General features: G+C 45.3%; 1 protein-coding gene across 1 annotated transcript in view; it reads left to right on the top strand.

The window, feature by feature from the left end:
• The window catches only part of SLC4A8 (solute carrier family 4 member 8), a 626,941-nt gene that overhangs the window by 422,206 nt on the left and 179,121 nt on the right, over window positions 1–25,614 (top strand). Inside the window, exons 16-18 of the mRNA XM_069230889.1 lie at window positions 1,970–2,131; window positions 5,233–5,346; window positions 24,624–24,785. Of these exons, the coding sequence (XP_069086990.1) occupies window positions 1,970–2,131; window positions 5,233–5,346; window positions 24,624–24,785 (438 nt within the window). The remainder of the gene's footprint in view (window positions 1–1,969; window positions 2,132–5,232; window positions 5,347–24,623; window positions 24,786–25,614) is intronic.

Raw genomic sequence — 25,614 nt, 5'->3', positions numbered from 1 at the left:
TAAATGCTCACTTTTCCTTCCCTAGGAGCAGAGCTCTTACAGTGCCTACTTTGTTCAGGGAATGGACCTCTCATGGAGAGGGTTCAAAGCAATGCTGGAATGAAGGGGGAATCCACCGGATCCCCAATCCGGCAGTTATTATTCAGCTCGGTCGGGGATCCGTCTGGCCCAGGGAAATACGCTGCATTTGTCCCAGTGTAATTTGCCAACACTGGGACATAGTTCAGCAGCTCCTGCACGTTGTCTACTTTCTGTTTCCAGCAGCACCATGCAGGTGTTGAGGGGACTTTCTAAATTTTCTCTTCCAGTTTGTGCCCAACACAAAGCGCCGATTTAAAGGACCATCAGCCCTCATTTTGTTCATGTTTAATCATGGCTGGAAGCTATCCGCAGCCAACACCTAGATGCCAATGCAATGGGAAAACAAAGGCACATAGCTTGTTATCACATCTCAAGAACTTAAAAGAAACTACGTTTTGGAGGCAGGTTTTTGACTTTATTCAACCCCTGTATGTAAGAGGTGTGCCTGCACTGCACGAAGGTCAGATATATCAGTGTTTACGAGTATTTACAGAAATAACACTTTAAACAGCACTTGCTATTTTTGGTATTTAATAATTTTATGGTGCTACTCATCCCACTGTAGGGTGCCAGAGTGTTTTACATCACATGCAGACAGTACAGCTTGACAATAAATCATAGGATTATGTAATAAAAATCAATGTACTGGATTTTACATAAAACAAGGAGGCTTTCAAAGTATGGCAGTCACAAATCGTCCTACTGGTAGGGATTATATGCTAAGATTGTACAACTGGGAGAAACACACAGTCAGGATCTAAACCATATCACAGTACTTGGTATTGTCCTTTTATTACTCAAGAAAACCCTTTTTAGCAACCTTATATTAACAGATTGAGGAAAAGCAATAGGATTCTAAACCCATGTGTTGCAGTTTGCATGCAGGTTGATGCCGGTTTATAACTCACTCTGCTATATTAAAAGGATTGCAATTTATGAGCTTTAACTGATAAAAAGATCTCTGTGTCAAAAACAGTGACCCACTTACCTATTTAACATAATGAACTGTCATCTGCATGCTACCAAATGTGCTTTGAAGGAGACGTGTTAACCCTCTGTGCTGTATTTTGAAATTATAGTCTTAAAAAAAACTCTGCACTAATTTTAGCCAAGCTGTGACTAAACAAAAGACAAATCTCCTCAGCAAGTGTTTAAGCACCAGGGGTATCTTACCATTATTATTTTTTTATGAGATTTACTGGGTACAGAAAGCTCTCTGCAACAGGTGCTTTAAGTGCATAAGATATAACATGCAGACTTTGCAACTAATGATGTCAGAACAAATTTTCTGTCACGTTTCTCCTTGGTGCCAAAATCTTTGTGACAGAGTTTTTAAAAATAAATGTGTAAGTTGAATGTCAGACTGCCTTTCATTACTCCACCCCTTGTGACTCCACCTCCTTCTTATTGCCCACCTTGACCCTAATTTATGGATTTCCAGAGTAAAGTTTTTCCAATTCTAGCATCGGTTCAAAGGTTATTTTAGGCGGAAAGACTGATCCTACTTTATGGATTCACATATCCAGTAGTGGCATAACGAAACTTGGGCCCCCCCCCCATGCAAAGTACCTGGAGGGGGTGCCCTCTCCGCTGGATCCAGTCAATGTACTGTGCTGCGGGGGGCCCCTGGAGTGCGGGGTCCTCCTGCACCGCAGAGGCCTTTGTTATGCAACTGATATACAGGATGTCCCACCGTCCAGCATGATGGTCCCCATGCAAGCACTGAGATGGTTCCTGACTGTGCTGGTAAATTGGCTGTGTGGGTTGGGTATGCGTGCAGAGTTCCGTGCGCCACACATATTCTGTGAATTCTACATTTAAATAAAACCAACTTAAATTTGCATTGGTAATAATGTGTTTTTTTGGCGCTTAATTATTTTCTTCTCAGCAATGCCGGGATATGCACGGACACTTTATGGGCCCGGCCTGTGGGCATGATGGGCCCTATACCCCTGACGTTCTCTTCTGGTCCTGCATCCTTTTCTTCACCACGTTTGCCATGTCCAGCACGCTGAAGACTTTCAAGACGAGTCATTACTTTCCTACCAAGGTAAGCAGTGCCCATTTTTGTTATTGTTGTTTGGATGTCTAAAGTGCCGGGTGAGGGTTTGAGGTGCAGCGGACAGGGTTATCCCGGACGAATGCAAAACTGCCCCGACACACCTTTCATGGAAAAACATTCTATTCGCCCTCTGCTTGTGATGGCGGATTAAGGAGTGGAACCCAAGTACAATGCATAAAAGTGCATCTGTGTTGTCAGTGTGGAAAAATGAAGATTTCGCACCAAAAACATGTTCTTTTGTAAAATATGAAGCTGACAACAAATGTCTTCAAAAACTTATTCTTTCAAAGACAGCCGTGGGTGACATTATTATCTGATGTATGAATGTGCCCATTATTACCATTATTACCATATACGCTGTGTGCACTTCTTGGGTTACACTGTCCAAAATGGTAGCGGTATCCTGACCCCATAGGACACATGGAGGGGTCTCTGGGTGACCTCTAATAGGCAAAAAGTTGCCCAATTGTTTTTTTTGGCCGATCTGCAAATTCACTCACACAGTGCAATCCCCAGTGTATATCAACAATGGATCAGCAGCTTCGAAGCCCAATGAGAAAAAAAAAACTCTCAAACTCACCCACCATACCCCGTTGCGCATGGCCAAAACCAAAAGGTTGGGTGCTTGTGGGGGCGTTGGCTGCAGGGCTTGATCACAACAAAGACCTTGCCTGGTGGTGATTGTATTATCGTACGGCAATTATATATTTATTTACATTAAAAAACCTTAGAAATTAACTATAAAAACAAAGGTTTCAGGGACGTGATAGTTAGGTTGACATTTTACCCACACAAACGCATAGATTTCAGCAGTTATAGTTGTGCTTACAGTTGTACTTATCAGAAGATACTATAACTTGTGCTGTTAAGTACCTTTAGGCCACGAGTTATAGTTTCTTAAAATAAGTAAAAGTATAACTATAACTGCTGATTTTCTGTGGTTTTGTGTGAGTAAACATCCAAAACATCAACCTAAGTATAACATCCCTGTATTCTTTGTTTTTTTCAGCGAATTTATATATATATATATATATATATATATATATATATATATATATATATATATATATATATATATATATATATATTTATTACATATGACTCCCTGCCATGGTGCTTTGCTGGTCCCCCTCTGGAGAGCAGCTTGCTTACATTTATGTTTCTGTTGGAAATTGAAGTAACTGGATTTTTAGTAATGACGTTAGCCAAAACCTTTAGATTTCTATTAAAATTATAAGTATAATATACTTATGAGGGCTTCAGTCAACCCTTTTCATCCATTGGTCTGTTGGTGCATTTACATTTTCTTCTGCTTACTAGAGCATACACGAGGGGGCAGTGGGTGAGCCCTTTTCGGCCATTGGCTAAACTATCTCTGAGTGAGGAAATTCTTTCCTTGCCCGAGGGGCAAATCACGTGGAAGTAATTCCTTTTAGTGCCAGGACTGCTATCGTAATATGTGTTCTTTAAGACCAGAAAATATTTTCTCCTTTTAGCCTTTTTTTTAGATTGACTATGGGACAGCAGCTTCTCTACAAATACATTTTTACAAAAAGCATGACAAAGTAAACACACATTGACAAATCGAAGAGACTGGCAGCCACCAGCAAAGTATTTGCTTTGCCAGTACTTGATTTTATAGCAGTAGGCCTATTGCAAGTGGCAAAGTATTTGCTTTGCCAGTACTTGTTTTTATAGCAATAAATCTGAGCTGCTTTTAGATTATTTTTAAATAAGTATAGTTGTAGCTTGTTTCTGTTGTCTGTTTTATAGCAGTGTGCTTTGAACTGGTTATATTGTCCGGTCTTTTATAGCAGTGCGGTTTTACATACTATATGTCTCTTTTTTGTAGTAAGGTTCTGCCTTCATACCAGTGTCGTTTGTATAGCAATGGGGTCATAGCCTGCGTAAAGTGTCTGGTATTTTTTTGTTATAGCAGTAGTGTCTGGCCTGCTTCCGGTGTTTTGTTATAGCGGTAGAGATTAGCTTGCTTCTGGTGTCTTTTTTATAGCAGTGTCATTTAACTGCTTCTGTTTTTTTTTCATAGCAATTTGTCCTACGTCTAGTGCAGGTGTTTTATATCACTTATGATATGTCACCATTTCAAGGTCTGTCTTGTTAAAATAGTGCAATTCCAGCCTGCGTTTAATTATCTGAGGCCCTCAGATACACCTTACTGAAGGGGTTGCGCCCAGTCCTTTACTTCAGGGGCTGGTAGATATGTTACCCCCTTGTGGCTAAAGTTTTGATTTCACTGTGGTTCAAATCCCTTCAGGATTGGTGGTTTTATTTTGCAAGGTGACTTAGGAATCAGATAGATGAGTATTAGTGTGGAAAAAGTTTGAGATTATGGGGCGGTGAACCCTTCCTGCGTCTAGCACTCCGCGTTGATATGACTACTGGGCAAACCTAAAGCTAGCAACAAAATACAGTGCTAATTTGTACAAGTCTCAGCTTTGCCAGATCACTGTAAATATTTTGGCCTTTTTTAAAAATCCTACACCACAAAAGTAACCCAGAGCTAACAATGCAAGGCTCCACTCCTTTTCTTTCACTATAGAAGGCAGTCTCGCTCTTGGCATGCTTTGAGGCTCTGTTAGCAATTATAAGGTCTCACGTCTATTAATGTAACGTCATTGTTTTTGCTATGTTTGCCACTGACGCAACCTCTTGGACTATGACACTGAATTTGCTACAAAAATAAAATCAAAGATGACCTTGAAAGAAGTCGTTAGGTCAAAAACCAACAAGCCTTTGTAGCCTTTCTCAAAAGGAGTGATCACCAAAGGCTTTCTTGGAGATGTGAACTTCCTCCACAACAAAAAACTTCTACAGGTAGTACAAAGCTTCTGAAATGGTGCCCATAATACACGAGTGCTCTCAGTGCATAACGACTATACAAAATCTGATCAGTGTTGTAAATGGATTTCCTGTATATCGTATGACCTTCGGGTGGCCTGTGCAGAGTGATGCAGTACATTTAAAGTTCTGAACATTGCAGATTAGTCATGTTCAGTTTTGTGCAAAAACAAGTTGTATCTCTCTGGATGTAAAAGGTTTATGTTCATTACCTTCTGTTTTTCTCCAAGGTACGCTCCATGGTGAGTGATTTTGCAGTTTTCCTGACCATCCTCACCATGGTAATTGTGGACTACTTAATCGGAGTCCCATCCCCAAAGCTGCAAGTCCCAAGTGAATTCAAGGTAAGTACTTACTTACACCCATACTTCTTCACCTACCCAACCCTAGCCCGATGCTAGAATATGGTCTCTTTCCAGTGTTTCCCCACCCAGTGTTAGTATACCTTTTTTTGTCTATATTGTTACCATTCCTTGGCCTGATTTGATTTGTCTTTTGGTTGTGAGCATTTGTAAATATTTTAGGCTGATGGCACCTGGGACAGAGAAACTGGAAAACGTGTGTCTAGTGATTTTTCATAGCCCTTCCCGTTCCCATGCTCACAGGACACAACATAGTTTACTAAGCAAAATTCTCAAATATTTTTGTTATCCTATTTTCGCGTTTCCCTCCAGATACAACGTGCCCATAAAGAAATTGTTACAAAGGTGCATGGGAAGAATGAGATTTCGTTAACCACATTGAAACTGAAGACGTATTTCAGTGAGAAATTGAAGTGATATGCAATGAAAGTTAAGTCCTTCCTGTGAAGCAGTTATTGCTGGGAACTTACCTGAAGAAAACAGTCAAGGTCCCACAACACCGCCTAAGAACAAGAAAGAAATATCCAGTTAGAAAAGAGGTGGAGATTTGGTAGTGGCCGAGAGAAAGGACACAGATGAGCAGGGGGAAATGGGTGGCGATCAGAAGGAGAAGGAACATTAATGATGAACTCTTGTCAGCAGGGAGGGGATGGAGCAAAACAGAGAAAAACGGAGGAGTGCACTGAGAAGAGGAGAGTGCAACAGAGGGCAAGTGAGGAGACAGGAGCTGAGGCAAAGAAGACAAGGACCAGAGGACAAGCACCACCGAATAGATGACTTTCTTTGACAGAGGAAACCCGGGAGGAGCCTGGTCCCCCAAGGTGCCAGAGAAGCAGTGAGGGCAGAGGTCAATAATGATGCTGAGATATGTTGAGGAGGAGGAGGACAGATGGTTTGAAGGCTGGTGGATACTACCAGCAGTCATGGAGCAGCTTGCCATAACTTAGGAGAGCTGTGGCTAACCGGGGTGCTGACTGCATTGTCCCAGTATACCTGAGAACAAAAGAAGAAACCTTTTTTAGTTTAAAGGACGGATGGTATTCTGGACTTTTCTTTCCAGTGTAGGAGTTCCCTTTATAATTTTGGTCTTGTTTAGTTTAAGGTCTAAAACCGAAGCTGAGCAGATAAGGTGGCCCATATTCAGGAGATGGCAATTTAAAAACTGGCTAATGTGCTAGGGCAGCAATGGGGACACACAGCCTTACCCTTTGTAGTCCTTCAAAAGTATGCAGAAGGGGAAGATCCAGACTTTTTCTTTAATAAAAGTCCCTACCACTGTTCCTTCAGGGTCAGATGTACTCCCATAAATGCCCTCTTGGACACTGGTTGCAGACAGACTTTTATGAGTCCTCATATCTTGAAAGCGGACACCCCAAATCCACGGGGAACCATGACTATACAGTGTGTTCAGGGAGACAAAGAAATTACTTCATAGTTCAGGTAGACATGAAAAAGGATGGGGAACTGTAGGAGGCTGGACTGGCTTGTAGTGAGTACCAAGGGGTACTTGCACCTTGCACCAGGCCCAGTTATCCCTTATTAGTGTATAGGGTGTCTAGCAGCTTAGGCTGATAGATAATGGTAGCTTAGCAGAGCAGCTCAGGCTGAACTAGGAGACGTGTGAAGCTACTACAGTACCACTTAGTGTCATATGCACAATATCATAAGAAAACACAATACACAGTTATACTAAAAATAAAGGTACTTTATTTTTATGACAATATGCCAAAGTATCTTAGAGTGTACCCTCAGTGAGAGGATCGGAAATATACACAAGATATATATACACAATAGCAAAAATATGCAGTATAGTCTTAGAAAACAGTGCAAACAATGTATAGTTACAATAGGATGCAATGGGGAAACATAGGGATAGGGGCAACACAAACCATATACTCCAGAAGTGGAATGCGAACCACGAATGGACCCCAAACGTATGTGACCTTGTAGAGGGTCGCTGGGACTATTAGAAAATAGTGAGAGTTAGAAAAATAACCCTCCCCAAGACCCTGAAAAGTGAGTGCAAAGTGCACTAAAGTTCCCCTAAGGACAAAATAGTCGTGTTAGAGGGAGAATGCAAGGAAAACACAAATCAGCAATGCAACAACGATGGATTCCTGACTGAGGGTACCTGTGGAACAAGGGGACCAAGTCCAAAAGTCACAAGCAGCTCGGAGATGGGCAGATGCCCAAGAAATGCCAGCGGTTGGTGCAAAGAAGCTCTTACTAGGCTGAAGAACTGTGAATACTGCAGGAACGACAAGGGCTAGAGACTTCCCCTTTGGAGGATGGATCCCCAACGCCTTGGAGAGTCGTGCAGAAGTGTTTTCCCGCCGGATGGACGCCAACAAGCCTTGCTACACGCAAATCGTGCGTTTGGCGTTTTTGGACGCTGCTGGGGCCCAGGAGGGACCAGGAGGTCGCAAATTGGACCTGCAGAGAGAGGGGACGTCGAGCAAGACAAAGAGCCCTCACTGAAGCAGGTAGCACCCGGAGAAGTGCCAGAAACAGGCACTACGAGGATGCGTGAAACGGTGCTCGCCAAAGTTGCACAAAGGAGTCCCACGTCGCCGGAGACCAACTTAGAAAGTCGTGCAATGCAGGTTAGAGTGCCGTGGACCCAGGCTTGGCTGTGCACGAAGGATTTCCGCCGGAAGTGCACAGGGGCCGGAGTAGCTTGCAAAGTCGCAGTTCCCAGCAATGCAGCCCAGCGAGGTGAGGCAAGGACTTACCTCCACCAAACTTGGGCTGAAGAGTCACTGGACTGTGGGAGTCACTTGGACGGTGTCGCTGGATTCGAGGGACCTCGCTCGTCGTGCTGAGAGCTGAGAGGAGACCGGTAATGCAGCTTTTTGGTGCCTGCGGTTGCAGGGGGATGATTCCGTCGACCCACGGGAGATTTCTTCGGAGCTTCTGGTGCAGAGAGGAGGCAGACTACCCCCACAGCATGCACAAACAGGAAAACAGTCGAGAAGGCGGCAGGATCAGCGTTACAGAGTTGCAGTAGTCGTCTTTGCTACTATGTTGCAGGTTTGCAGGCTTCCAGCGCGGTCAGCGGTCGATTCCTTATCAGAAGGTGAAGAGGGAGATGCAGAGGAACTCGGCTGAGCTCATGCATTCGTTATCTAAAGTTTCCCCAGAGACAGAGACCCTAAATAGCCAGAAAAGAGGGTTTGGCTACCTAGGAGAGAGGAAAGACTATTAACACCTGAAGGAGCCTATCAGCAGGAGTCTCTGACGTCACCTGGTGGCACTGGCCACTCAGAGCAGTCCAGTGTGCCAGCAGCACCTCTGTTTCCAAGATGGCAGAGGTCTGGAGCACACTGGAGGAGCTCTGGACACCTCCCAGGGGAGGTGCAGGTCAGGGGAGTGGTCACTCCCCTTTCCTTTGTCCAGTTTCGCGCCAGAGCAGGGGCTAAGGGGTCCCTGAACCGGTGTAGACTGGCTTATGCAGAATTGGGCACATCTGTGCCCAACAAAGCATTTCCAGAGGCTGGGGGAGGCTACTCCTCCCCTGCCTTCACACCATTTTCCAAAGGGAGAGGGTGTCACACCCTCTCTCAGAGGAAGTTCTTTGTTCTGCCATCCTGGGCCAGACCTGGCTGGACCCCAGGAGGGCAGCTGCCTGTCTGAGGGGTTGGCAGCAGCAGCAGCTGCAGTGAAACCCCAGGAAGGGCAGTTTGGCAGTACCAGGGTCTGTGCTACAGACCACTGGGATCATGGGATTGTGCCAACTATGCCAGGATGGTATAGAGGGGGCAATTCCATGATCATAGACATGTTACATGGCCATATTCGGAGTTACCATGGTGAAGCTACATATAGGTAGTGACCTATATGTAGTGCACGCGTGTAATGGTGTCCCCGCACTCACAAAGTTCAGGGAATTGGCTCTGAACAATGTGGGGGCACCTTGGCTAGTGCCAGGGTGCCCTCACACTAAGTAACTTTGCACCTAACCTTTACCAGGTAAAGGGTAGACATATAGGTGACTTATAAGTTACTTAAGTGCAGTGTAAAATGGCTGTGAAATAATGTGGACGTTATTTCACTCAGGCTGCAGTGGCAGGCCTGTGTAAGAATTGTCAGAGCTCCCTATGGGTGGCAAAAGAAATGCTGCAGCCCATAGGGGTCTCCTGGAACCCCAATACCCTGAGTACCTCAGTACCATATACTAGGGAATTATAAGGGTGTTCCAGTAAGCCAATGTAAATTCGTAAAAATGGTCACTAGCCTGTTAGTGACAATTTAAAAGTAATGAGAGAGCATAACCACTGAGGTTCTGGTTAGCAGAGCCTCAGTGAGACAGTTAGGCACCACACAGGGAACATATACATGCACACCTATGAGCACTGGGGCCCTGTGTGACAGGGTCCCAGTGACACATACATATAGGCCACAAACCTATGAGCACTGGGGTCCTGACTAGCAGGATCCCAGTGACACATAACAACCATACTGAAAACATGGTGTTTTCACTATGAGCACTGAGGCCTGGCTATCAGGATCCCAGTGAGACAGTGAAAACAGTGACAAACACCCTGACATACACTCACAAACAGGCCAAAAGTGGGGGTAACAAGGCTAGAAAGAGGCTACCTTCTCACACAACCCCCCCCCAAACGAAGGACAATAAGGCTAACCTTGGCCAGTTGAGACTTTATTGTCTAAGTGGTGATAAGTAGAGAGTAGCTCTGCAATAGACTGGTTACTCCCTTTATCATCCACTATATGGTTACTTCCCTGTGGGGATGTAAACCACCCTGTTTGAAGTTTTTTAGCTAAGCAACAATGTGAAGATGTATTTTCAGAGTTTCTATCAGTAAGTTTTAGTTTAGAGCAGTGGGAATTGTCCACTGAACCTATTTGTAGTGATGGAAATGCCAGACAGGGATGCTGTCTCAGAAAAGCCATAGCTGGGCAAAAACTTTGTCCATATGGCTGGAAGAGAGAACAGGGATGCTGTTTCTCTTGGGTTGGAGCAGGGCAGGGATGCTGTCCTATCAGCTCCACACTAGGGCAGGGATGCTGTCCTAAGTGTTGTGAGGCAGTGCAGAGTTTCTGCACTAAAGTTTCTCTGGGAGGGTTGGAGGGATGCTCCATGTTAACTAAAATGGTGCTCTTTTTCTCACCAATGTTAGTTATCCCACAGAGAGGTACTTCCACCTCAGGGAGTCCAGCTTTGCCAGCTGATGATTCCCTTGGAACAGGTGCCACCCCAGGAGAGGTTTCTCCCACCACAGGAATAGTATCCTGAATGGTAGGGTGGTTAGGGGATACTGTGATACCCTTTTTACCTGTTGATGGAGAGGGATCCTGAGTTTTCAGGCCTTCTCTCCTTTGCTTTTTCATTTCACTTGAAATGAGAGGGAACAATTCCTCAGGGATGCCCAGCATGGCTGCATGGGCATAAAACTCTACATCAGCCCAACCTGAGGCCTCTAGGTCATTACCTAAGAGACAGTCTACAGGTAAGCTAGGTGATACCACCACCTGCTTAGGGCCAGTAACTCCACCCCAACTAAACTGAATTATAGCTAAGGGAAGAAACTTAGTGGAGTTATGGACATCAATAATCTTATACTGTTGTCCAATGATGTGTTGTTCAGGAGGCACTAGGTTTTCAGTCACCAAAGTGAAACTGGCACCTGTGTCCCTGTAGGCCAAGGCCTCAACACCATTTATTGAAACTGTCTGCCTGTACTTATCCATTGTAAGGGGACAAGCAGCCAGTGTGGCAAGGCCAATGCCACTAGGTGTGACAGAAACTGTCTTGGGACTGATTACATCAGTTTCCACTATGGACCCATAAGTGAACCCAACTACACCCTTTGCTTGACTGTTGCCAGCAGTCCCACCCCTAGTACCACTACTGCTAGGGGCACTAGAGCTTCATGTATTAGTGGTGGTAGGCTCAGGGGGTTTACCTGGACAGGACTTATCCCCTGGCCTATGGCCTCTGTTTTTACACACAAAGCACCAAGGCTTTTTAATGTGTGCAGCTTGGGAAGAAGAGGAAGAATTTGTTTTATCCCCACCCTCTGAAGAGTGTTTAAGATTTGAAGTGGGATCTTTGGTTTTACCCTTATCCCCATGCTTCTCTTGAGATTTTTCACCATCTTTCTTCTTATTGCCATCTTTGTCACCCCCTGTATGAACTTTTCTGTTCACCCTTGTTCTGACCCATTTGTCTGCCTTCTTTCCCAATTCTTGGGGAGAGGTCAGATCAGAGTCCACCAAGTACTGGTGCAACAAATCAGACACACAATTATTAAGAATATGCTCTCTCAGGATTAAGTTATACAGGCTGTCATAATCAGTAACTTTACTGCCATGTAACCACCCCTCCAAGGCCTTCACTGCCTGGTCAATGAAATCAACCCAGTCTTGTGAAGACTCCTTTTTGGTCTCTCTGAACTTTATCCTGTACTGTTCAGTGGTTAAGCCATAACCATCCAGGAGTGCATTCTTAAGAACTTGGAAATTATTGGCATCATTTTCTTTCACTGTAAGGAGCCTATCCCTACCTTTTCCACTAAATGATAGCCATAGGATAGCAGCCCACTGCTTTTGAGGGACATCCTGTACAGCACAGGCCCTCTCAAGTGCAGCAAACCACTTGTTAATGTCATCCCCCTCCTTATAAGGGGGAACTATCTTGTGCAGATTCCTGGAATCATGCTCTTTTGCAGGATGACTATGGGGAATACTGCTGCTGCCACCATGGGTATCTAAACCCAACTTCTGTCTTTCCCTCTCTATTTCTAAAGACTGTCTATCCAAATCCAGCTGTTGCTTCTTGAGCTTCAGTCTGGTTTGTTCCACTCTCAATCTATTGAGCTCCCTTTCTAACAATCTGTCATCAGGGTGGGTGGGAGGGACATTTCTAGATACAGAGGTATGATGGGAATGAACAGAAGGAGACCTGTCCCTTACAGAGGGCACCCTAACAGCTTGGCTACCAGCATAATGTGAGAGCACATCATCAGTATGATGTGATTCAACCTCTGTACCAACTATGCTAGACTGTCTAGTAATGGGCAGGCTGAGAAGTTTCTTTCCTGAACCTTTTCCTGGGGGAGTCCCTGGATCAGATTGAGAACCATTAGCTACTTTTTCTACAGATTGGGCACTTATGGCCTTATCCTGTACTCTAAGCATATTAATTAACAGTTCTAAAGAAGGATTCTTCCCTACACTCAAACCTCTCTCTATGCAGAGACTCCTTGCTCCTTTCCAGCTAAGGTGATCATATGCAAGTTTGGACAGTTCAACATTTTTTCCTGTGCCAGACATTTTTTTTAGAGAGAGTTGAAGTGATAGAAAAAGAGAAAAAAGTTTTCAGAACTTTTTGGAAAGACAGAAAAAAACTTGTTAAACTTTTAAGAATTTTTTTGAAAGTTTAGAAGTACTTTTCAGCACTTAGAAAAGAGTGAAAAGAGGAAATGCAAATTTTTTTGGCTATGTGTATATACACTGACCTTGTTTTGTATATTTTTCTCTTATGAAAAGTACAATGACAAGAGTGGTAAGTAGTCTCAAGCACTTATCCCACCGCTGCACAACCAATGTAGGAGGCTGGACTGGCTTGTAGTGAGTACCAAGGGGTACTTGCACCTTGCACCAGGCCCAGTTATCCCTTATTAGTGTATAGGGTGTCTAGCAGCTTAGGCTGATAGATAATGGTAGCTTAGCAGAGCAGCTCAGGCTGAACTAGGAGACGTGTGAAGCTACTACAGTACCACTTAGTGTCATATGCACAATATCATAAGAAAACACAATACACAGTTATACTAAAAATAAAGGTACTTTATTTTTATGACAATATGCCAAAGTATCTTAGAGTGTACCCTCAGTGAGAGGATAGGAAATATACACAAGATATATATACACAATAGCAAAAATATGCAGTATAGTCTTAGAAAACAGTGAAAACAATGTATAGTTACAATAGGATGCAATGGGGAAACATAGGGATAGGGGCAACACAAACCATATACTCCAGAAGTGGAATGCGAACCACGAATGGACCCCAAACCTATGTGACCTTGTAGAGGGTCGCTGGGACTATTAGAAAATAGTGAGAGTTAGAAAAATAACCCTCCCCAAGACCCTGAAAAGTGAGTGCAAAGTGCACTAAAGTTCCCCTAAGGACAAAATAGTCGTGTTAGAGGGAGAATGCAAGGAAAACACAAATCAGCAATGCAACAACGATGGATTCCTGACTGAGGGTACCTGTGGAACAAGGGGACCAAGTCCAAAAGTCACAAGCAGCTCGGAGATGGGCAGATGCCCAAGAAATGCCAGCGGTTGGTGCAAAGAAGCTCTTACTAGGCTGAAGAACTGTGAATACTGCAGGAACGACAAGGGCTAGAGACTTCCCCTTTGGAGGATGGATCCCCCACGCCTTGGAGAGTCGTGCAGAAGTGTTTTCCCGCCGGATGGACGCCAACAAGCCTTGCTACACGCAAATCGTGCGTTTGGCGTTTTTGGACGCTGCTGGGGCCCAGGAGGGACCAGGAGGTCGCAAATTGGACCTGCAGAGAGAGGGGACGTCGAGCAAGACAAAGAGCCCTCACTGAAGCAGGTAGCACCCGGAGAAGTGCCAGAAACAGGCACTACGAGGATGCGTGAAACGGTGCTCGCCGAAGTTGCACAAAGGAGTCCCACGTCGCCGGAGACCAACTTAGAAAGTCGTGCAATGCAGGTTAGAGTGCCGTGGACCCAGGCTTGGCTGTGCACGAAGGATTTCCGCCGGAAGTGCACAGGGGCCGGAGTAGCTTGCAAAGTCGCGGTTCCCAGCAATGCAGCCCAGCGAGGTGAGGCAAGGACTTACCTCCACCAAACTTGGGCTGAAGAGTCACTGGACTGTGGGAGTCACTTGGACGGTGTCGCTGGATTCGAGGGACCTCGCTCGTCGTGCTGAGAGGAGACCCAAGGGACCGGTAATGCAGCTTTTTGGTGCCTGCGGTTGCAGGGGGACGATTCCGTCGACCCACGGGAGATTTCTTCAGAGCTTCTGGTGCAGAGAGGAGGCAGACTACCCCCACAGCATGCACAAACAGGAAAACAGTCGAGAAGGCGGCAGGATCAGCGTTACAGAGTTGCAGTAGTCGTCTTTGCTACTATGTTGCAGGTTTGCAGGCTTCCAGCGCGGTCAGCGGTCGATTCCTTATCAGAAGGTGAAGAGGGAGATGCAGAGGAACTCGGCTGAGCTCATGCATTCGTTATCTAAAGTTTCCCCAGAGACAGAGACCCTAAATAGCCAGAAAAGAGGGTTTGGCTACCTAGGAGAGAGGAAAGGCTACTAACACCTGAAGGAGCCTATCAGCAGGAGTCTCTGACGTCACCTGGTGGCACTGGCCACTCAGAGCAGTCCAGTGTGCCAGCAGCACCTCTGTTTCCAAGATGGCAGAGGTCTGGAGCACACTGGAGGAGCTCTGGACACCTCCCAGGGGAGGTGCAGGTTAGGGGAGTGGTCACTCCCCTTTCCTTTGTCCAGTTTCGCGCCAGAGCAGGGGCTAAGGGGTCCCTGAACCGGTGTAGACTGGCTTATGCAGAATTGGGCACATCTGTGCCCAACAAAGCATTTCCAGAGGCTGGGGGAGGCTACTCCTCCCCTGCCTTCACACCATTTTCCAAAGGGAGAGGGTGTCACACCCTCTCTCAGAGGAAGTTCTTTGTTCTGCCATCCTGGGCCAGGCCTGGCTGGACCCCAGGAGGGCAGCTGCCTGTCTGAGGGGTTGGCAGCAGCAGCAGCTGCAGTGAAACCCCAGGAAGGGCAGTTTGGCAGTACCAGGGTCTGTGCTACAGACCACTGGGATCATGGGATTGTGCCAACTATGCCAGGATGGTATAGAGGGGGCAATTCCATGATCATAGACATGTTACATGGCCATATTCGGAGTTACCATGGTGAAGCTACATATAGGTAGTGACCTATATGTAGTGCACGCGTGTAATGGTGTCCCCGCACTCACAAAGTTCAGGGAATTGGCTCTGAACAATGTGGGGGCACCTTGGCTAGTGCCAGGGTGCCCTCACACTAAGTAACTTTGCACCTAACCTTTACCAGGTAAAGGTTAGACATATAGGTGACTTATAAGTTACTTAAGTGCAGTGTAAAATGGCTGTGAAATAACGTGGACGTTATTTCACTCAGGCTGCAGTGGCAGGCCTGTGTAAGAATTGTCAGAGCTCCCTATGGGTGGCAAAAGAAATGCTGCAGCCCATAGGGGTCTCCTGGAACCCCAATACCCTGGGTACCTCAGTACCATATACTAGGGAATTATAAGGGTGTTCCAGTAAGCCAATGTAAATTCGTAAAAATGGTCACTAGCCTGTTAGTGACAATTTAAAAGTAATGAGAGAGCATAACCACTGAGGTTCTGGTTAGCAGAGCCTCAGTGAGACAGTTAGGCACCACACAGGGAACATATACATGCACACCTATGAGCACTGGGGCCCTGTGTGACAGGGTCCCAGTGACACATACATATAGGCCACAAACCTATGAGCACTGGGGTCCTGACTAGCAGGATCCCAGTGACACATAACAACCATACTGAAAACATGGTGTTTTCACTATGAGCACTGAGGCCTGGCTATCAGGATCCCAGTGAGACAGTGAAAACAGTGACAAACACCCTGACATACACTCACAAACAGGCCAAAAGTGGGGGTAACAAGGCTAGAAAGAGGCTACCTTCTCACAGGAACCAACAATCCCTGCTACGGTAAGCCTAGTTCTCAAGTTATCAGAACCTCTAATTGTTGGCACTGATTACCCTCGACTGGAGTCCTTAGTGCAGGACACTTGGGAAAAGAGGGGATCCTGATAGAAAGAAGCACCCTTTTCTAATTTGGATGATAAGAAGTGACACACTACTAAAGAAAGAAAGAACAAAAATGACGGAAAAAGAAGGGCTTGAGTGTGTTTCCTGCATGGAAAAAAGGTCCTGTGGGAGTCAGATAGGAAAGTCTGAAGAGAGAGGATTGCCTATTCTGAGAAGCTTGGGCTAGAGCCACTGAGGAGGAAAACAGGAGGAGGAAGTTCTAAAATTTGTTTTAAATAAATAACCTATTTTTTAGGAAATGGGGAAAGTCACAACCCACCCAGCTCCTGATTGATTCCAGAAATATCTAGAGATAACGCAATGTACTTCACACATAGTCTTATTGGGCGGTCACTTTGGTAAGGAATAGACAGAGAATAGACAGAGAAAGTCATCCTGGAACACTTCTACTGGCTAGGATATATAGTCATACTGAGAAGTATTGCAGAGTGCATCATATAGCAAAAGACGAGCTGATCTCGACCATCCACATTCACCTTATGCCTTTTACCCATTATAAAAGAGATGGTCATCATAGTCCCCCTTTTACTGTATCAAAGTGGTTATCCAAGAGTATTGGTCATGTTAGACTATGTTACGAGATATTCCGAGGCAATTCACCTCCACTAGCCTAATACTACGCAAATAGCCAAAGGCATGATCAAAATATTCTCTCAAGCAGATTCCCAAAAGAGATCTTAACTGATAAAGGGACTCCTTTTACTTTTAAATTGATGGCTCAAATATGTCAACAGCTGAGTATACAGCAGTATAAAACTGCAGCATACCACCTACAAAAGGACGGCTTTGTGAAGCGATATAATGGCAGATTGAAACTCACCCTTAATAACTGTTAGAATTCAAAAAGCAAAAATGGGATTTGTTGCTCCCTGTGGGTCTGTTTGCCATAAGCTGTAAGGAGCAGAAAAGCACCATATTACCCCCTTGTGAAATTGTTATTCAGAAGAAAACCCCAGACCCTGTTAGATAGTGTCAAAGAAGCGTGGGGAAAGAGACGAATATAAAAATATATTTGCTTATGTAAGTCAGTTAAAAACAAGACTTAGAGACACAATAGAGAAAAAATGTAGAGAGAAGTCAGCACGGGGAAGAGGGATTGTATAATAAAAATGCGAAACTAAGGCAATTTTCCCCTAGCTTTTATCGCCATGACACATAAATAAAATCTTGCAAAAAGTAACCCCCCTCCCCCACCCTTACCTATAAAATGGAGACCAACCAAGTGAGGTAGGAAACACTAATATATCATGTGAACCTTCTCAAGTAGTGAGAGGGTTTCATCCCTTCCTTGTATGGAGAAGGGATACAAGCCATAGAAGACAAATCAATATATTGACCCCAAGCTGAGCCAAGACAAAAGAAGAGAACTCCAAAAATGTTTAAAACAATATCCTGGGATATTTTCACATACTCAGGGTCTTACTCATATCATAAACATGCCAGCACTATGGAGGCATGGAAAATAATCCTGTTACCATTCCAAGTTCCCGAAGCTAGGCACAAAGAAATAAAAATTTAGATAGAAAATGTTCTGTCTGGGAGTAATAGAAGCTTCTGTGAATGAACAGAATGTGCTGTTTATCCCAAAGCCAGATCGCTCTATACTTTTCTTTACAGATTTTAGAGCGATAAATAAAATATTCACGTTTGACACATATCCTATCCCCTTAAACCCGAAAGACAAAGAAAAAACAGCCTTTGCCACTCCGGGGTAGGGATTATGGCTTATATCACTTTACTCTACTACCCTTTGGATTGCATGTAGCCACCGCCACATTTAAAAGAATGATGATTAACTTAAGAAGCATAGAAAATATGTAGCTGGGCTTTGTATATTGACGGTATCTTAATACACTGTCTATTTTGGAAAAATTATTTAACTCATTTATGAGCAGTACTGGAAACACTACAGGGAGCAGGACTAAAAGTCAATAAAAAAAGTAATTTGGCTGCTGACAAAGAGTTAAAACAACTATCCCCCACAACACTGAAAGTGTTTGAAAAATTAAAAGAACTACTTTCCTTTGATCCAGTACTACAGTTCCCAGACTTTTCGAAGAACATTTCTTTGCAAACAGGTGCCTCTGGGGTGGAGCTAAGAGCGCTACTGTCCCAAATGGATGAGGAGGGGTGAGAAAAGCCTATTCTATAGGTCGCTACAAACTAATCTCAAGAGAGCGCTATTATATTATGCTACAATAGAAGAGGAAAGCTAATCTATAAAATGGGCCAGTGAAAATCTGTGATAGTATTTAGATGGAAGAGATTTCGATTTATATACAGACCATGCCCCCTTAGAACAGATGTCTAAAAACAGAGTCAACAACCCTAGAATATTACTATGGTTTTAAGCCATACAATTATTCCGAATTTGCATTGCTCATAGGTAAGGCAAAGAAAAGGAAAATGATGATTTTCTTTCTCGGTATCCCCAGAAAATGTTTTTTCCTAGCTAGAAAGGAAGGGATGGTAGATGTGTGGGGACAGCGGGTACCATTGGGATCTTACCAGAAGGAAAGACCCATGGTCTTGCTATGCCAGCACCTGAACGGCACCTGAAAACAAGAAAGAAACATCCAGGTATGAAAGGGGTGGAGATTTAGCACTGGCTGAGAGAAAAATGACTTGAGTGAAAGGATACAGACGAGCAGAGCAGAGATGGGAAGGAGAAGGACCAATAATGATGGACTCCTTTCAACAGGGTGGGGGTGGAGCAACAGAGAGCTAAACAGGGGAGGACACCACGAAGGGGAGAGTGAAACAGAGGGCAAGCAAGAAAACAGGAGCAGAGGCCACAAAGACAAGGTCCAGAGTACAAGCACCACTGGAGAGATGACTGCCTTAAACAGAGGAAACCCGGGAGGAGCATGCACCCTCGAGGTAGCGAAACAGAGAGGTGAGAGGTTGGAGGTCGAGTAATACGCCGTGAATATTGAGGATGAGGATGACAGCCGGTTGGAAACCTAGTGGATGCCATCAGCAGTCACGTAGCAGCCTGCCACAACTCCGGAGAGTTGTGGCTAATCGCGGTGGTTGCAGCATCGCCCTAGTAGACCTGAGAACAAAAGGCGAAACCTCTTTTAGTGTAAAGGGCGGATGGTATCCTGACAAACATGGAGCAATAACAAGGACCTGGACCTTTTTTTTTCAATGTGGGAATTGCTATTTAAGCCTCCGAAGCCATATTTTCGCCCAGCCTTCCAAATTTCCTCAAAAAAGTTTATTTGATAGACTTTTAGCTACAAATTCCTCACCTTTAAAAATATCCCCCAGGCATCAAACTGGATCCGAATACTTTTCAGCAATACACCTGTATGCCAGACTGATACCGTTTCGCTTTGTAAATGACGTTGGGTACCTTTACGGGCATCATTCCCTTGCACTGACGTTAGTTCCTTTTTTTATGCCAAATTTGCCTGCGGTGCCTAGAGCTGAGCCATGAGTCTCGTACCTGCAGTGACTGTGCATTTATGAACCAGAAGGCCATAAGAGACTTAGGGGTGAAACATCACATCGCCAAGCACTAGAAGACTCTTTGATGGGACCAGTCCGAAATGACCACTTAGAGGTCCAGAAGTCATTGAAGTCGTTCCAGAAGTCAGATACAAATCCTTGGGGAAGCAGAGTAAGAAATACAAAAAATGTGGGACTTGGCCCCTTCCTGCCACTCATATTCCCCCAAGAGGGCACAAGGGTGTCAACATACGTCTCTAGCTCGCACCGTCAGTGATTCGACTTTGGAGCTGATCCTGCAACTTGTTCCAGCACAACCCTAGCTTCTGGGGCACCACCCTACTCTGCAGCATATTGAAGAGTTCCATGAGACCATGTTCTGATTCTTTCGATCCTTGCTGACTCCCTCTGTTGCACTTGTTGGCCCTAGGGAGCCATGAGGTTCTCCACCTGGTTTGCCCTAGCGTCAGCTGGACCCTCTGAGCCCATAATTGGTCCACTTCCTGTGCCATGGTTCATGCTGATTCCTGGCACTTCAACACAGATGCCCACACCTTTGACATCAGAAGACGAGGAGGCCTCAATTGTCCTCTCTGTTGTTGAATCAGCGACGTTTCAACCTCCACTCAAGCCATGCCCGGCCGTTGTATAGGCTCTACTTCTATCAGTTGATCTGCCGCCAGAATGAAAAACGCACCTGCTTGCTCAGCATGGATTCAGACAATGACTACGATGTTGGTGATGAGATTGGCCATCCATGTGACAAGGTATGCTGACTTTCAGGAGGCTAGTGGTCTTGAGACTTCCCTGAGTAGGAAACACTCACCCCCTAATTCTGCCACTGATGGGAGTGCTTCCTATGCTATGGTAATGCGTAGGGTGGCCGAATTGTTTGGCCTCTAGTTCCCACCCACAGGTCAAAACCAAAGCTTTTCCAGCAATGGCTATCATCTACTGAGTCCCTCTTACCTTTTAATGAGGTCTTCATGGATACCATGTTGGGGGCATGGTCAAACCTTGCTTTGGCCTCTCGGCCTTTGGCTAAATTGCATGACGCCACTGCCCTGCCCCAGGCGATCCTGCTTTTCTATCTCAGCCAACTTCACCTGAAAGGTTGGTGGTGCAAGCATCTGGTTTCCCTAACCACAACATGTTTCTGACTCCTCCCCAGTAGGGTGTTAAAATGGTTGGAGGCATTCGGGAAGAGAACCTTCTAATCCACCCACTTGGTGCTTCGATCAGTAAATGTCAGCTGTCTGATAATCTCACGCCCAGTGGCTCAATTGTCCTTGCAGATCTCTGCTTGTCCTGGCTCAGGCCATACAGGATGGTTTTAATGTTCAAAGTTCATTGTAGCTTGGACACCACTGGTGCATTTGGCAGGCATTTGCCACCAGTGTTGCCATTCACTGCCACTCTTGGCTGTGGTTCACAACGTTTTTCTCACGATGTCTATCCATCCCTCATGGACGTACTTTTTGACAGGACTCGCCTGTTTGAGGACAATACAGACTCCTACCTCTCTTTTCACTGCTTCAGAAGAGGTTCCCAATATTGCCAGCCTACCCAAACCCCACAAGGCGCCTAGCAATTATGTGGCCAAGGCCAGGGTACCCCTGTGTTCAAGGTCAACAGTCCACCAGTCTACTACCGCCCCTGTAACTGACACGCTTTTAGCATGCCCTTTATGGAGCACACCCACCTGATGGGAGGCAGTATCTGAAGATTCTTGCCAGGTTGGCAGGCCATAACATTAGACAGGTGGGTCCTTCAAACTGTCCATCTGGGATGTGCCCTACCTTTCTTTCTCTCTTCGCCAAACCTCCCATCATCCTTACAATGACTGACGAAGGGCCATCTTTCCATTTTGGGGCAGGAAGTGCAAGCCCTTTTGGACAAAGGGGCTATTGAGTAGATGCCAATGCCAGAAGCAGGACATGTTTCTTATTCCTGCTACCTTCTGGTGCCCAAGAAGAACGGAGGCCTTCATCCTATTTTAGACCTGCGCCCTCTTGATGCCTTACTCTGGAACGAGAAATTAAAAATGCTCACCCTGGTCTTACTTGCCCTCTGCCCTTTGCTCTGGAGACTGGAAAGTGGCATTTGACCTGCAGGACACCTATTTCCATACACCCATCCTGCAGACCCATTGGCGCTACTTGCAGTTCACGATGGGACAGGAGCATTTTTAGTTCATTTTGCTCCCCTTTGGTCTCACTAGTTCCCTTGGGTATTCACAAATGTGATGGTTGTGTGTGGTGGCAGCAAACATTCAGAGGCCAGGGATGCCAGTCTTCCCTTCTTTGATGACTGAAGTGAGGAGGGCTCAGCCCTGCAGTCATCAGCCACCTCCAAGATATGGATAACCTCCTGCTATCTTTGGGGTTCACTATCAACATGCCTAATCCACACTTGACTCTTTCTCAGACACTCCTCTTCATCAGAGCTATTCTGTACACAATCCTGGTTTTGTGCCTTCTGCCTAGTCAGCGGCACACCCCTCTCCCTTTCCGTCCCAGAGCAGACAATGGTGACTGATGTATCATTTCTGGTTTCGGGTGGCCATCTGTGAGAGGTGAAGGTGAAAGTCCTTTGACCTCCAGCAGAGTTCCGGCTATATGTCAGCCTTCTGAACCTGAGAGCCATCCGCTGGGACAGGCGCTCACAGACATTCCCACTGCCACCTGGTACTGCGCCACTGGAGATGGCTGGACCACCAAAGAATTTTCTTGGTGGTGGTCCACTTGGCAGAGTTGTTGAATGCCAGGGCGGATGAGCTCACCTGTTAATGCCTAGTGGATCATGCATGGCAGTTGCACAGGTCATTTTTGTGAATGGGCAGAATCTTGGCTCGATCTGTTTGTCACCACCAAAAACACATAATATCAGGACTTCTGACTCTCCAAGGCATCTCTTCTTGGAGATGTTACCGCCTCAAGTGGAACTAGGGACTCCTGTATGCCTTTCAGCTGATAAAACTCCTGCCTTGATTTCTCAAGAAGATCAGAACCATATGGGCCCAAGTGATTCTTGTGGTCCTGGACTGGACAGAGAGTATGGTATCCAGAACCTCTGGGGTTGAGCATCTGTCCTCCAATCATTATACCCCTCTTAGAGGATCTGCTGTCACAGCAGCAGCAGACTATGGTTCTGTACCCTACTTTCTCAATTTTCACCATCATGCTTGGAGATTAAGTGGCGACAGCTAAACTCCTTTGACCTTTCGAGGTGATTGATGTCATCTTGGTAGCCAGGTATTCCTCTACCAACAAGTAGAAGGGTTTGGACAAATTTGTGGCTTTGTAAGGTACTCTGCAGATAGACCCCCTCCAGGCAAAGTTATCTGACATTTTTTATTTGTTTTGTTCCCTTCCCCAGCAAGGCTTTGTCTAGGCGCAGTTAAAAGTGTATCTTTCAGCTTTTTGTGGTAACCGTATCAGCCCTCATTGTTTAAGTTCTGAGTTATGTGCCCTTTGAAAGGTTTACAACATTTGTGTCCTCCTTCTCCCTTTATAATGTTACAGTGGGACCTCAACTTGGTCCTTACGTTTCTAATGTGCACTCCCTTTGAGACGCTTCACAGCTGCTCCTTGTGGCTTCTCACCCTCAAGACAGTGTTCCTTGTTGCAGTTACATCAGCGTGGCGGATGAGTGAGCTTCAAGATCTCTGTGTCAGCCCACCATATGCCATCTTCTTCCCAGACAAGCTGTTCTTCCGGACACGGGATTCATTCCTGCCTAAAGTTGTGATGCTGTTCCACATTGGCCAGAACATCACCTTGCCGGCATTCTATGCTCTGCCTCACCCCTCCAACGAGGAGGAGAGACTGCATCACATGGAACCCAAGGAACTTATGAGCTTTTTCACAGATCGTACCAAAGAACACAGGGTTGATGATACGCTCTTTGTGGGATTCCCTAGAGCAAAAAAAGGCAACCCCAAAGAAGAGAACCATCGCACAGTGGATTGTGCTCCTCATTAACATCTGCTACCCATTGGCTGAAAAGCACCATCCGGAAGGACTGCATTCTTTTTCTGCCAGGGCCAAAGCTGCTACCACTGCAGTGGCATGTGGAATCCCTGTACTGGACATTTGCCAGGCTGCTACGTGGGCATCCCTCCACATGTTCATGAAGCACTAGTTTCTGGACAGTCAGGTTTTCAGGCAAAGGAATTTTAGCTGCTCGGTTCTTCAGGGCTTTCTGGGTTGAGTCCTTCCACAGACACACCTCGAAATAGGTACTGCTTTGATATCTTTTCAAAGGTTGAGAAATCTACGGGTAAAAGTCACTGTTAGAAAGAACAAGTTACTTACTTTCCTTACATTTTTTTGGTAGAGAATCTATCTAACAATAGATTCCTCACCCTTCCTCCTATCCTCCCTGTTCTGTGATTGCACTTTGTCCATTAATAAGATCCCATGTTGAGGAATCTGCACACTGGTCAATCAACTTACTATTGGGGCTCTGTGTCTGGGGGCATGGTCAGTCCGGAAAGCAACCAGTGTCAGCACGTGGCAGTGACATCTATATAGGTTCCACACGTCATTACTGAAGTGAACTGGCAACAGTATAGAGCTGCACAATGCCACCTACCGGCGTGCAGAGGTACTGCTGAAATGTTTCACAATCTAGTCTGCTGCCTGGAGAATATTCAAAAGTTGAGGAATCTGCTGCTAGATAGAATCTCTACCTGAAAGAGTGTTAGCGAAGGTACGTGATCCATTCTTTAAAGCAGTTGATGCACCATTACTTTGAAAGAGCTACACTTCACTTGTCCGGCATGATACTTGAACACCTCTCCTGCTGCTCCAGTCATGTGGTATACAATTCTATGTAGCACATCCTTCGTATCATTCGAATATTTTTCAAAAGATTTGGCATGTATTAAGGCAAACCTAAACACGATGTACATATTTCTTAACTTGTTTTTTTTAACCTATTTTTCAGCCAACCAGAGATGACCGTGGGTGGATTGTTAATCCAATTGGCCCGAATCCATGGTGGACCGTGCTCCCCACCGTCTTTCCAGCCCTTCTTTGTACCATCTTGATCTTCATGGACCAGCAAATTACAGCTGTCATCATAAACAGGAAAGAACATAAGCTCAAGGTGAGATGTACACATGTGATAGTCGAAGGCATTAGGTGTATGGGAAGTTATGCTGAAAACGTTCTTAGATAGGTACTTGATGTCATGCAAAAGGTGTGGATGGTTTGAATAAGGTGTTGAAGAAATGTGCAAGTGATAAGCAGAAGGTTTAGATGAGACAGGTGCTGGTAACATGCATTAGATGTAGGTGAGAAAAATGCTGACAGCTTTATAGTGAGTAAGGTGTTGGTGTAATTGATAAGGTGATGGTGATGGTGTGGCAGTTGTTGAAGATGTATAAGTGTGAAGAGAGTTACCACTCCATTTGTCATGCATAATACTTGAACAGCTCGCCTGCTGTTCCAGTCATGTAGTTGACATGAGTTGCTGATATCAAGGCATACTAGCATTGCATATTCGTGCTCTGATTTGGTGACTAAGGGCACAGTGACAGGGCAGGTATTAGCATCAAATATTATTTTGTACTCCCTTTTAGAGTACTTCAGAGTACCTTTCCTCTCCCTGTTATAGGACCAAAGATGCAATGCAGTCACTCACCCACCTGGTCGCACTTTTACCTGTTCATACTTTAAAATACTGTTGTTCCCTCCCCTATAGAAATGTCTGCCAGGCAGTACAGTGCAGCGGACTCGCTACACTGCACAATGCCAGTCTGCCTTGCTCTTAGTTTCTGTCCTAGAGTACCAGCTCAAAACCTGAAATTCTAGTGCCAAATGTGGAGGGGTCAACACCCTGTATCCTCTCTTCCCAGCCACAGACATAGTGCATTGTGCTGCACTCCTGTACCCCACAGTAAGTCAGACCATAACATAACTTCAGTTTCTAGCAG

The sequence above is a fragment of the Pleurodeles waltl genome, chromosome 4_2 (assembly GCF_031143425.1).
Source record: "Pleurodeles waltl isolate 20211129_DDA chromosome 4_2, aPleWal1.hap1.20221129, whole genome shotgun sequence".
In the NCBI taxonomy this organism is placed as follows: Eukaryota; Metazoa; Chordata; class Amphibia; order Caudata; family Salamandridae; genus Pleurodeles; species Pleurodeles waltl.
Note: the sequence above shows the minus strand (reverse complement) of the source record. Positions and strands in the feature narration are given on the sequence as shown.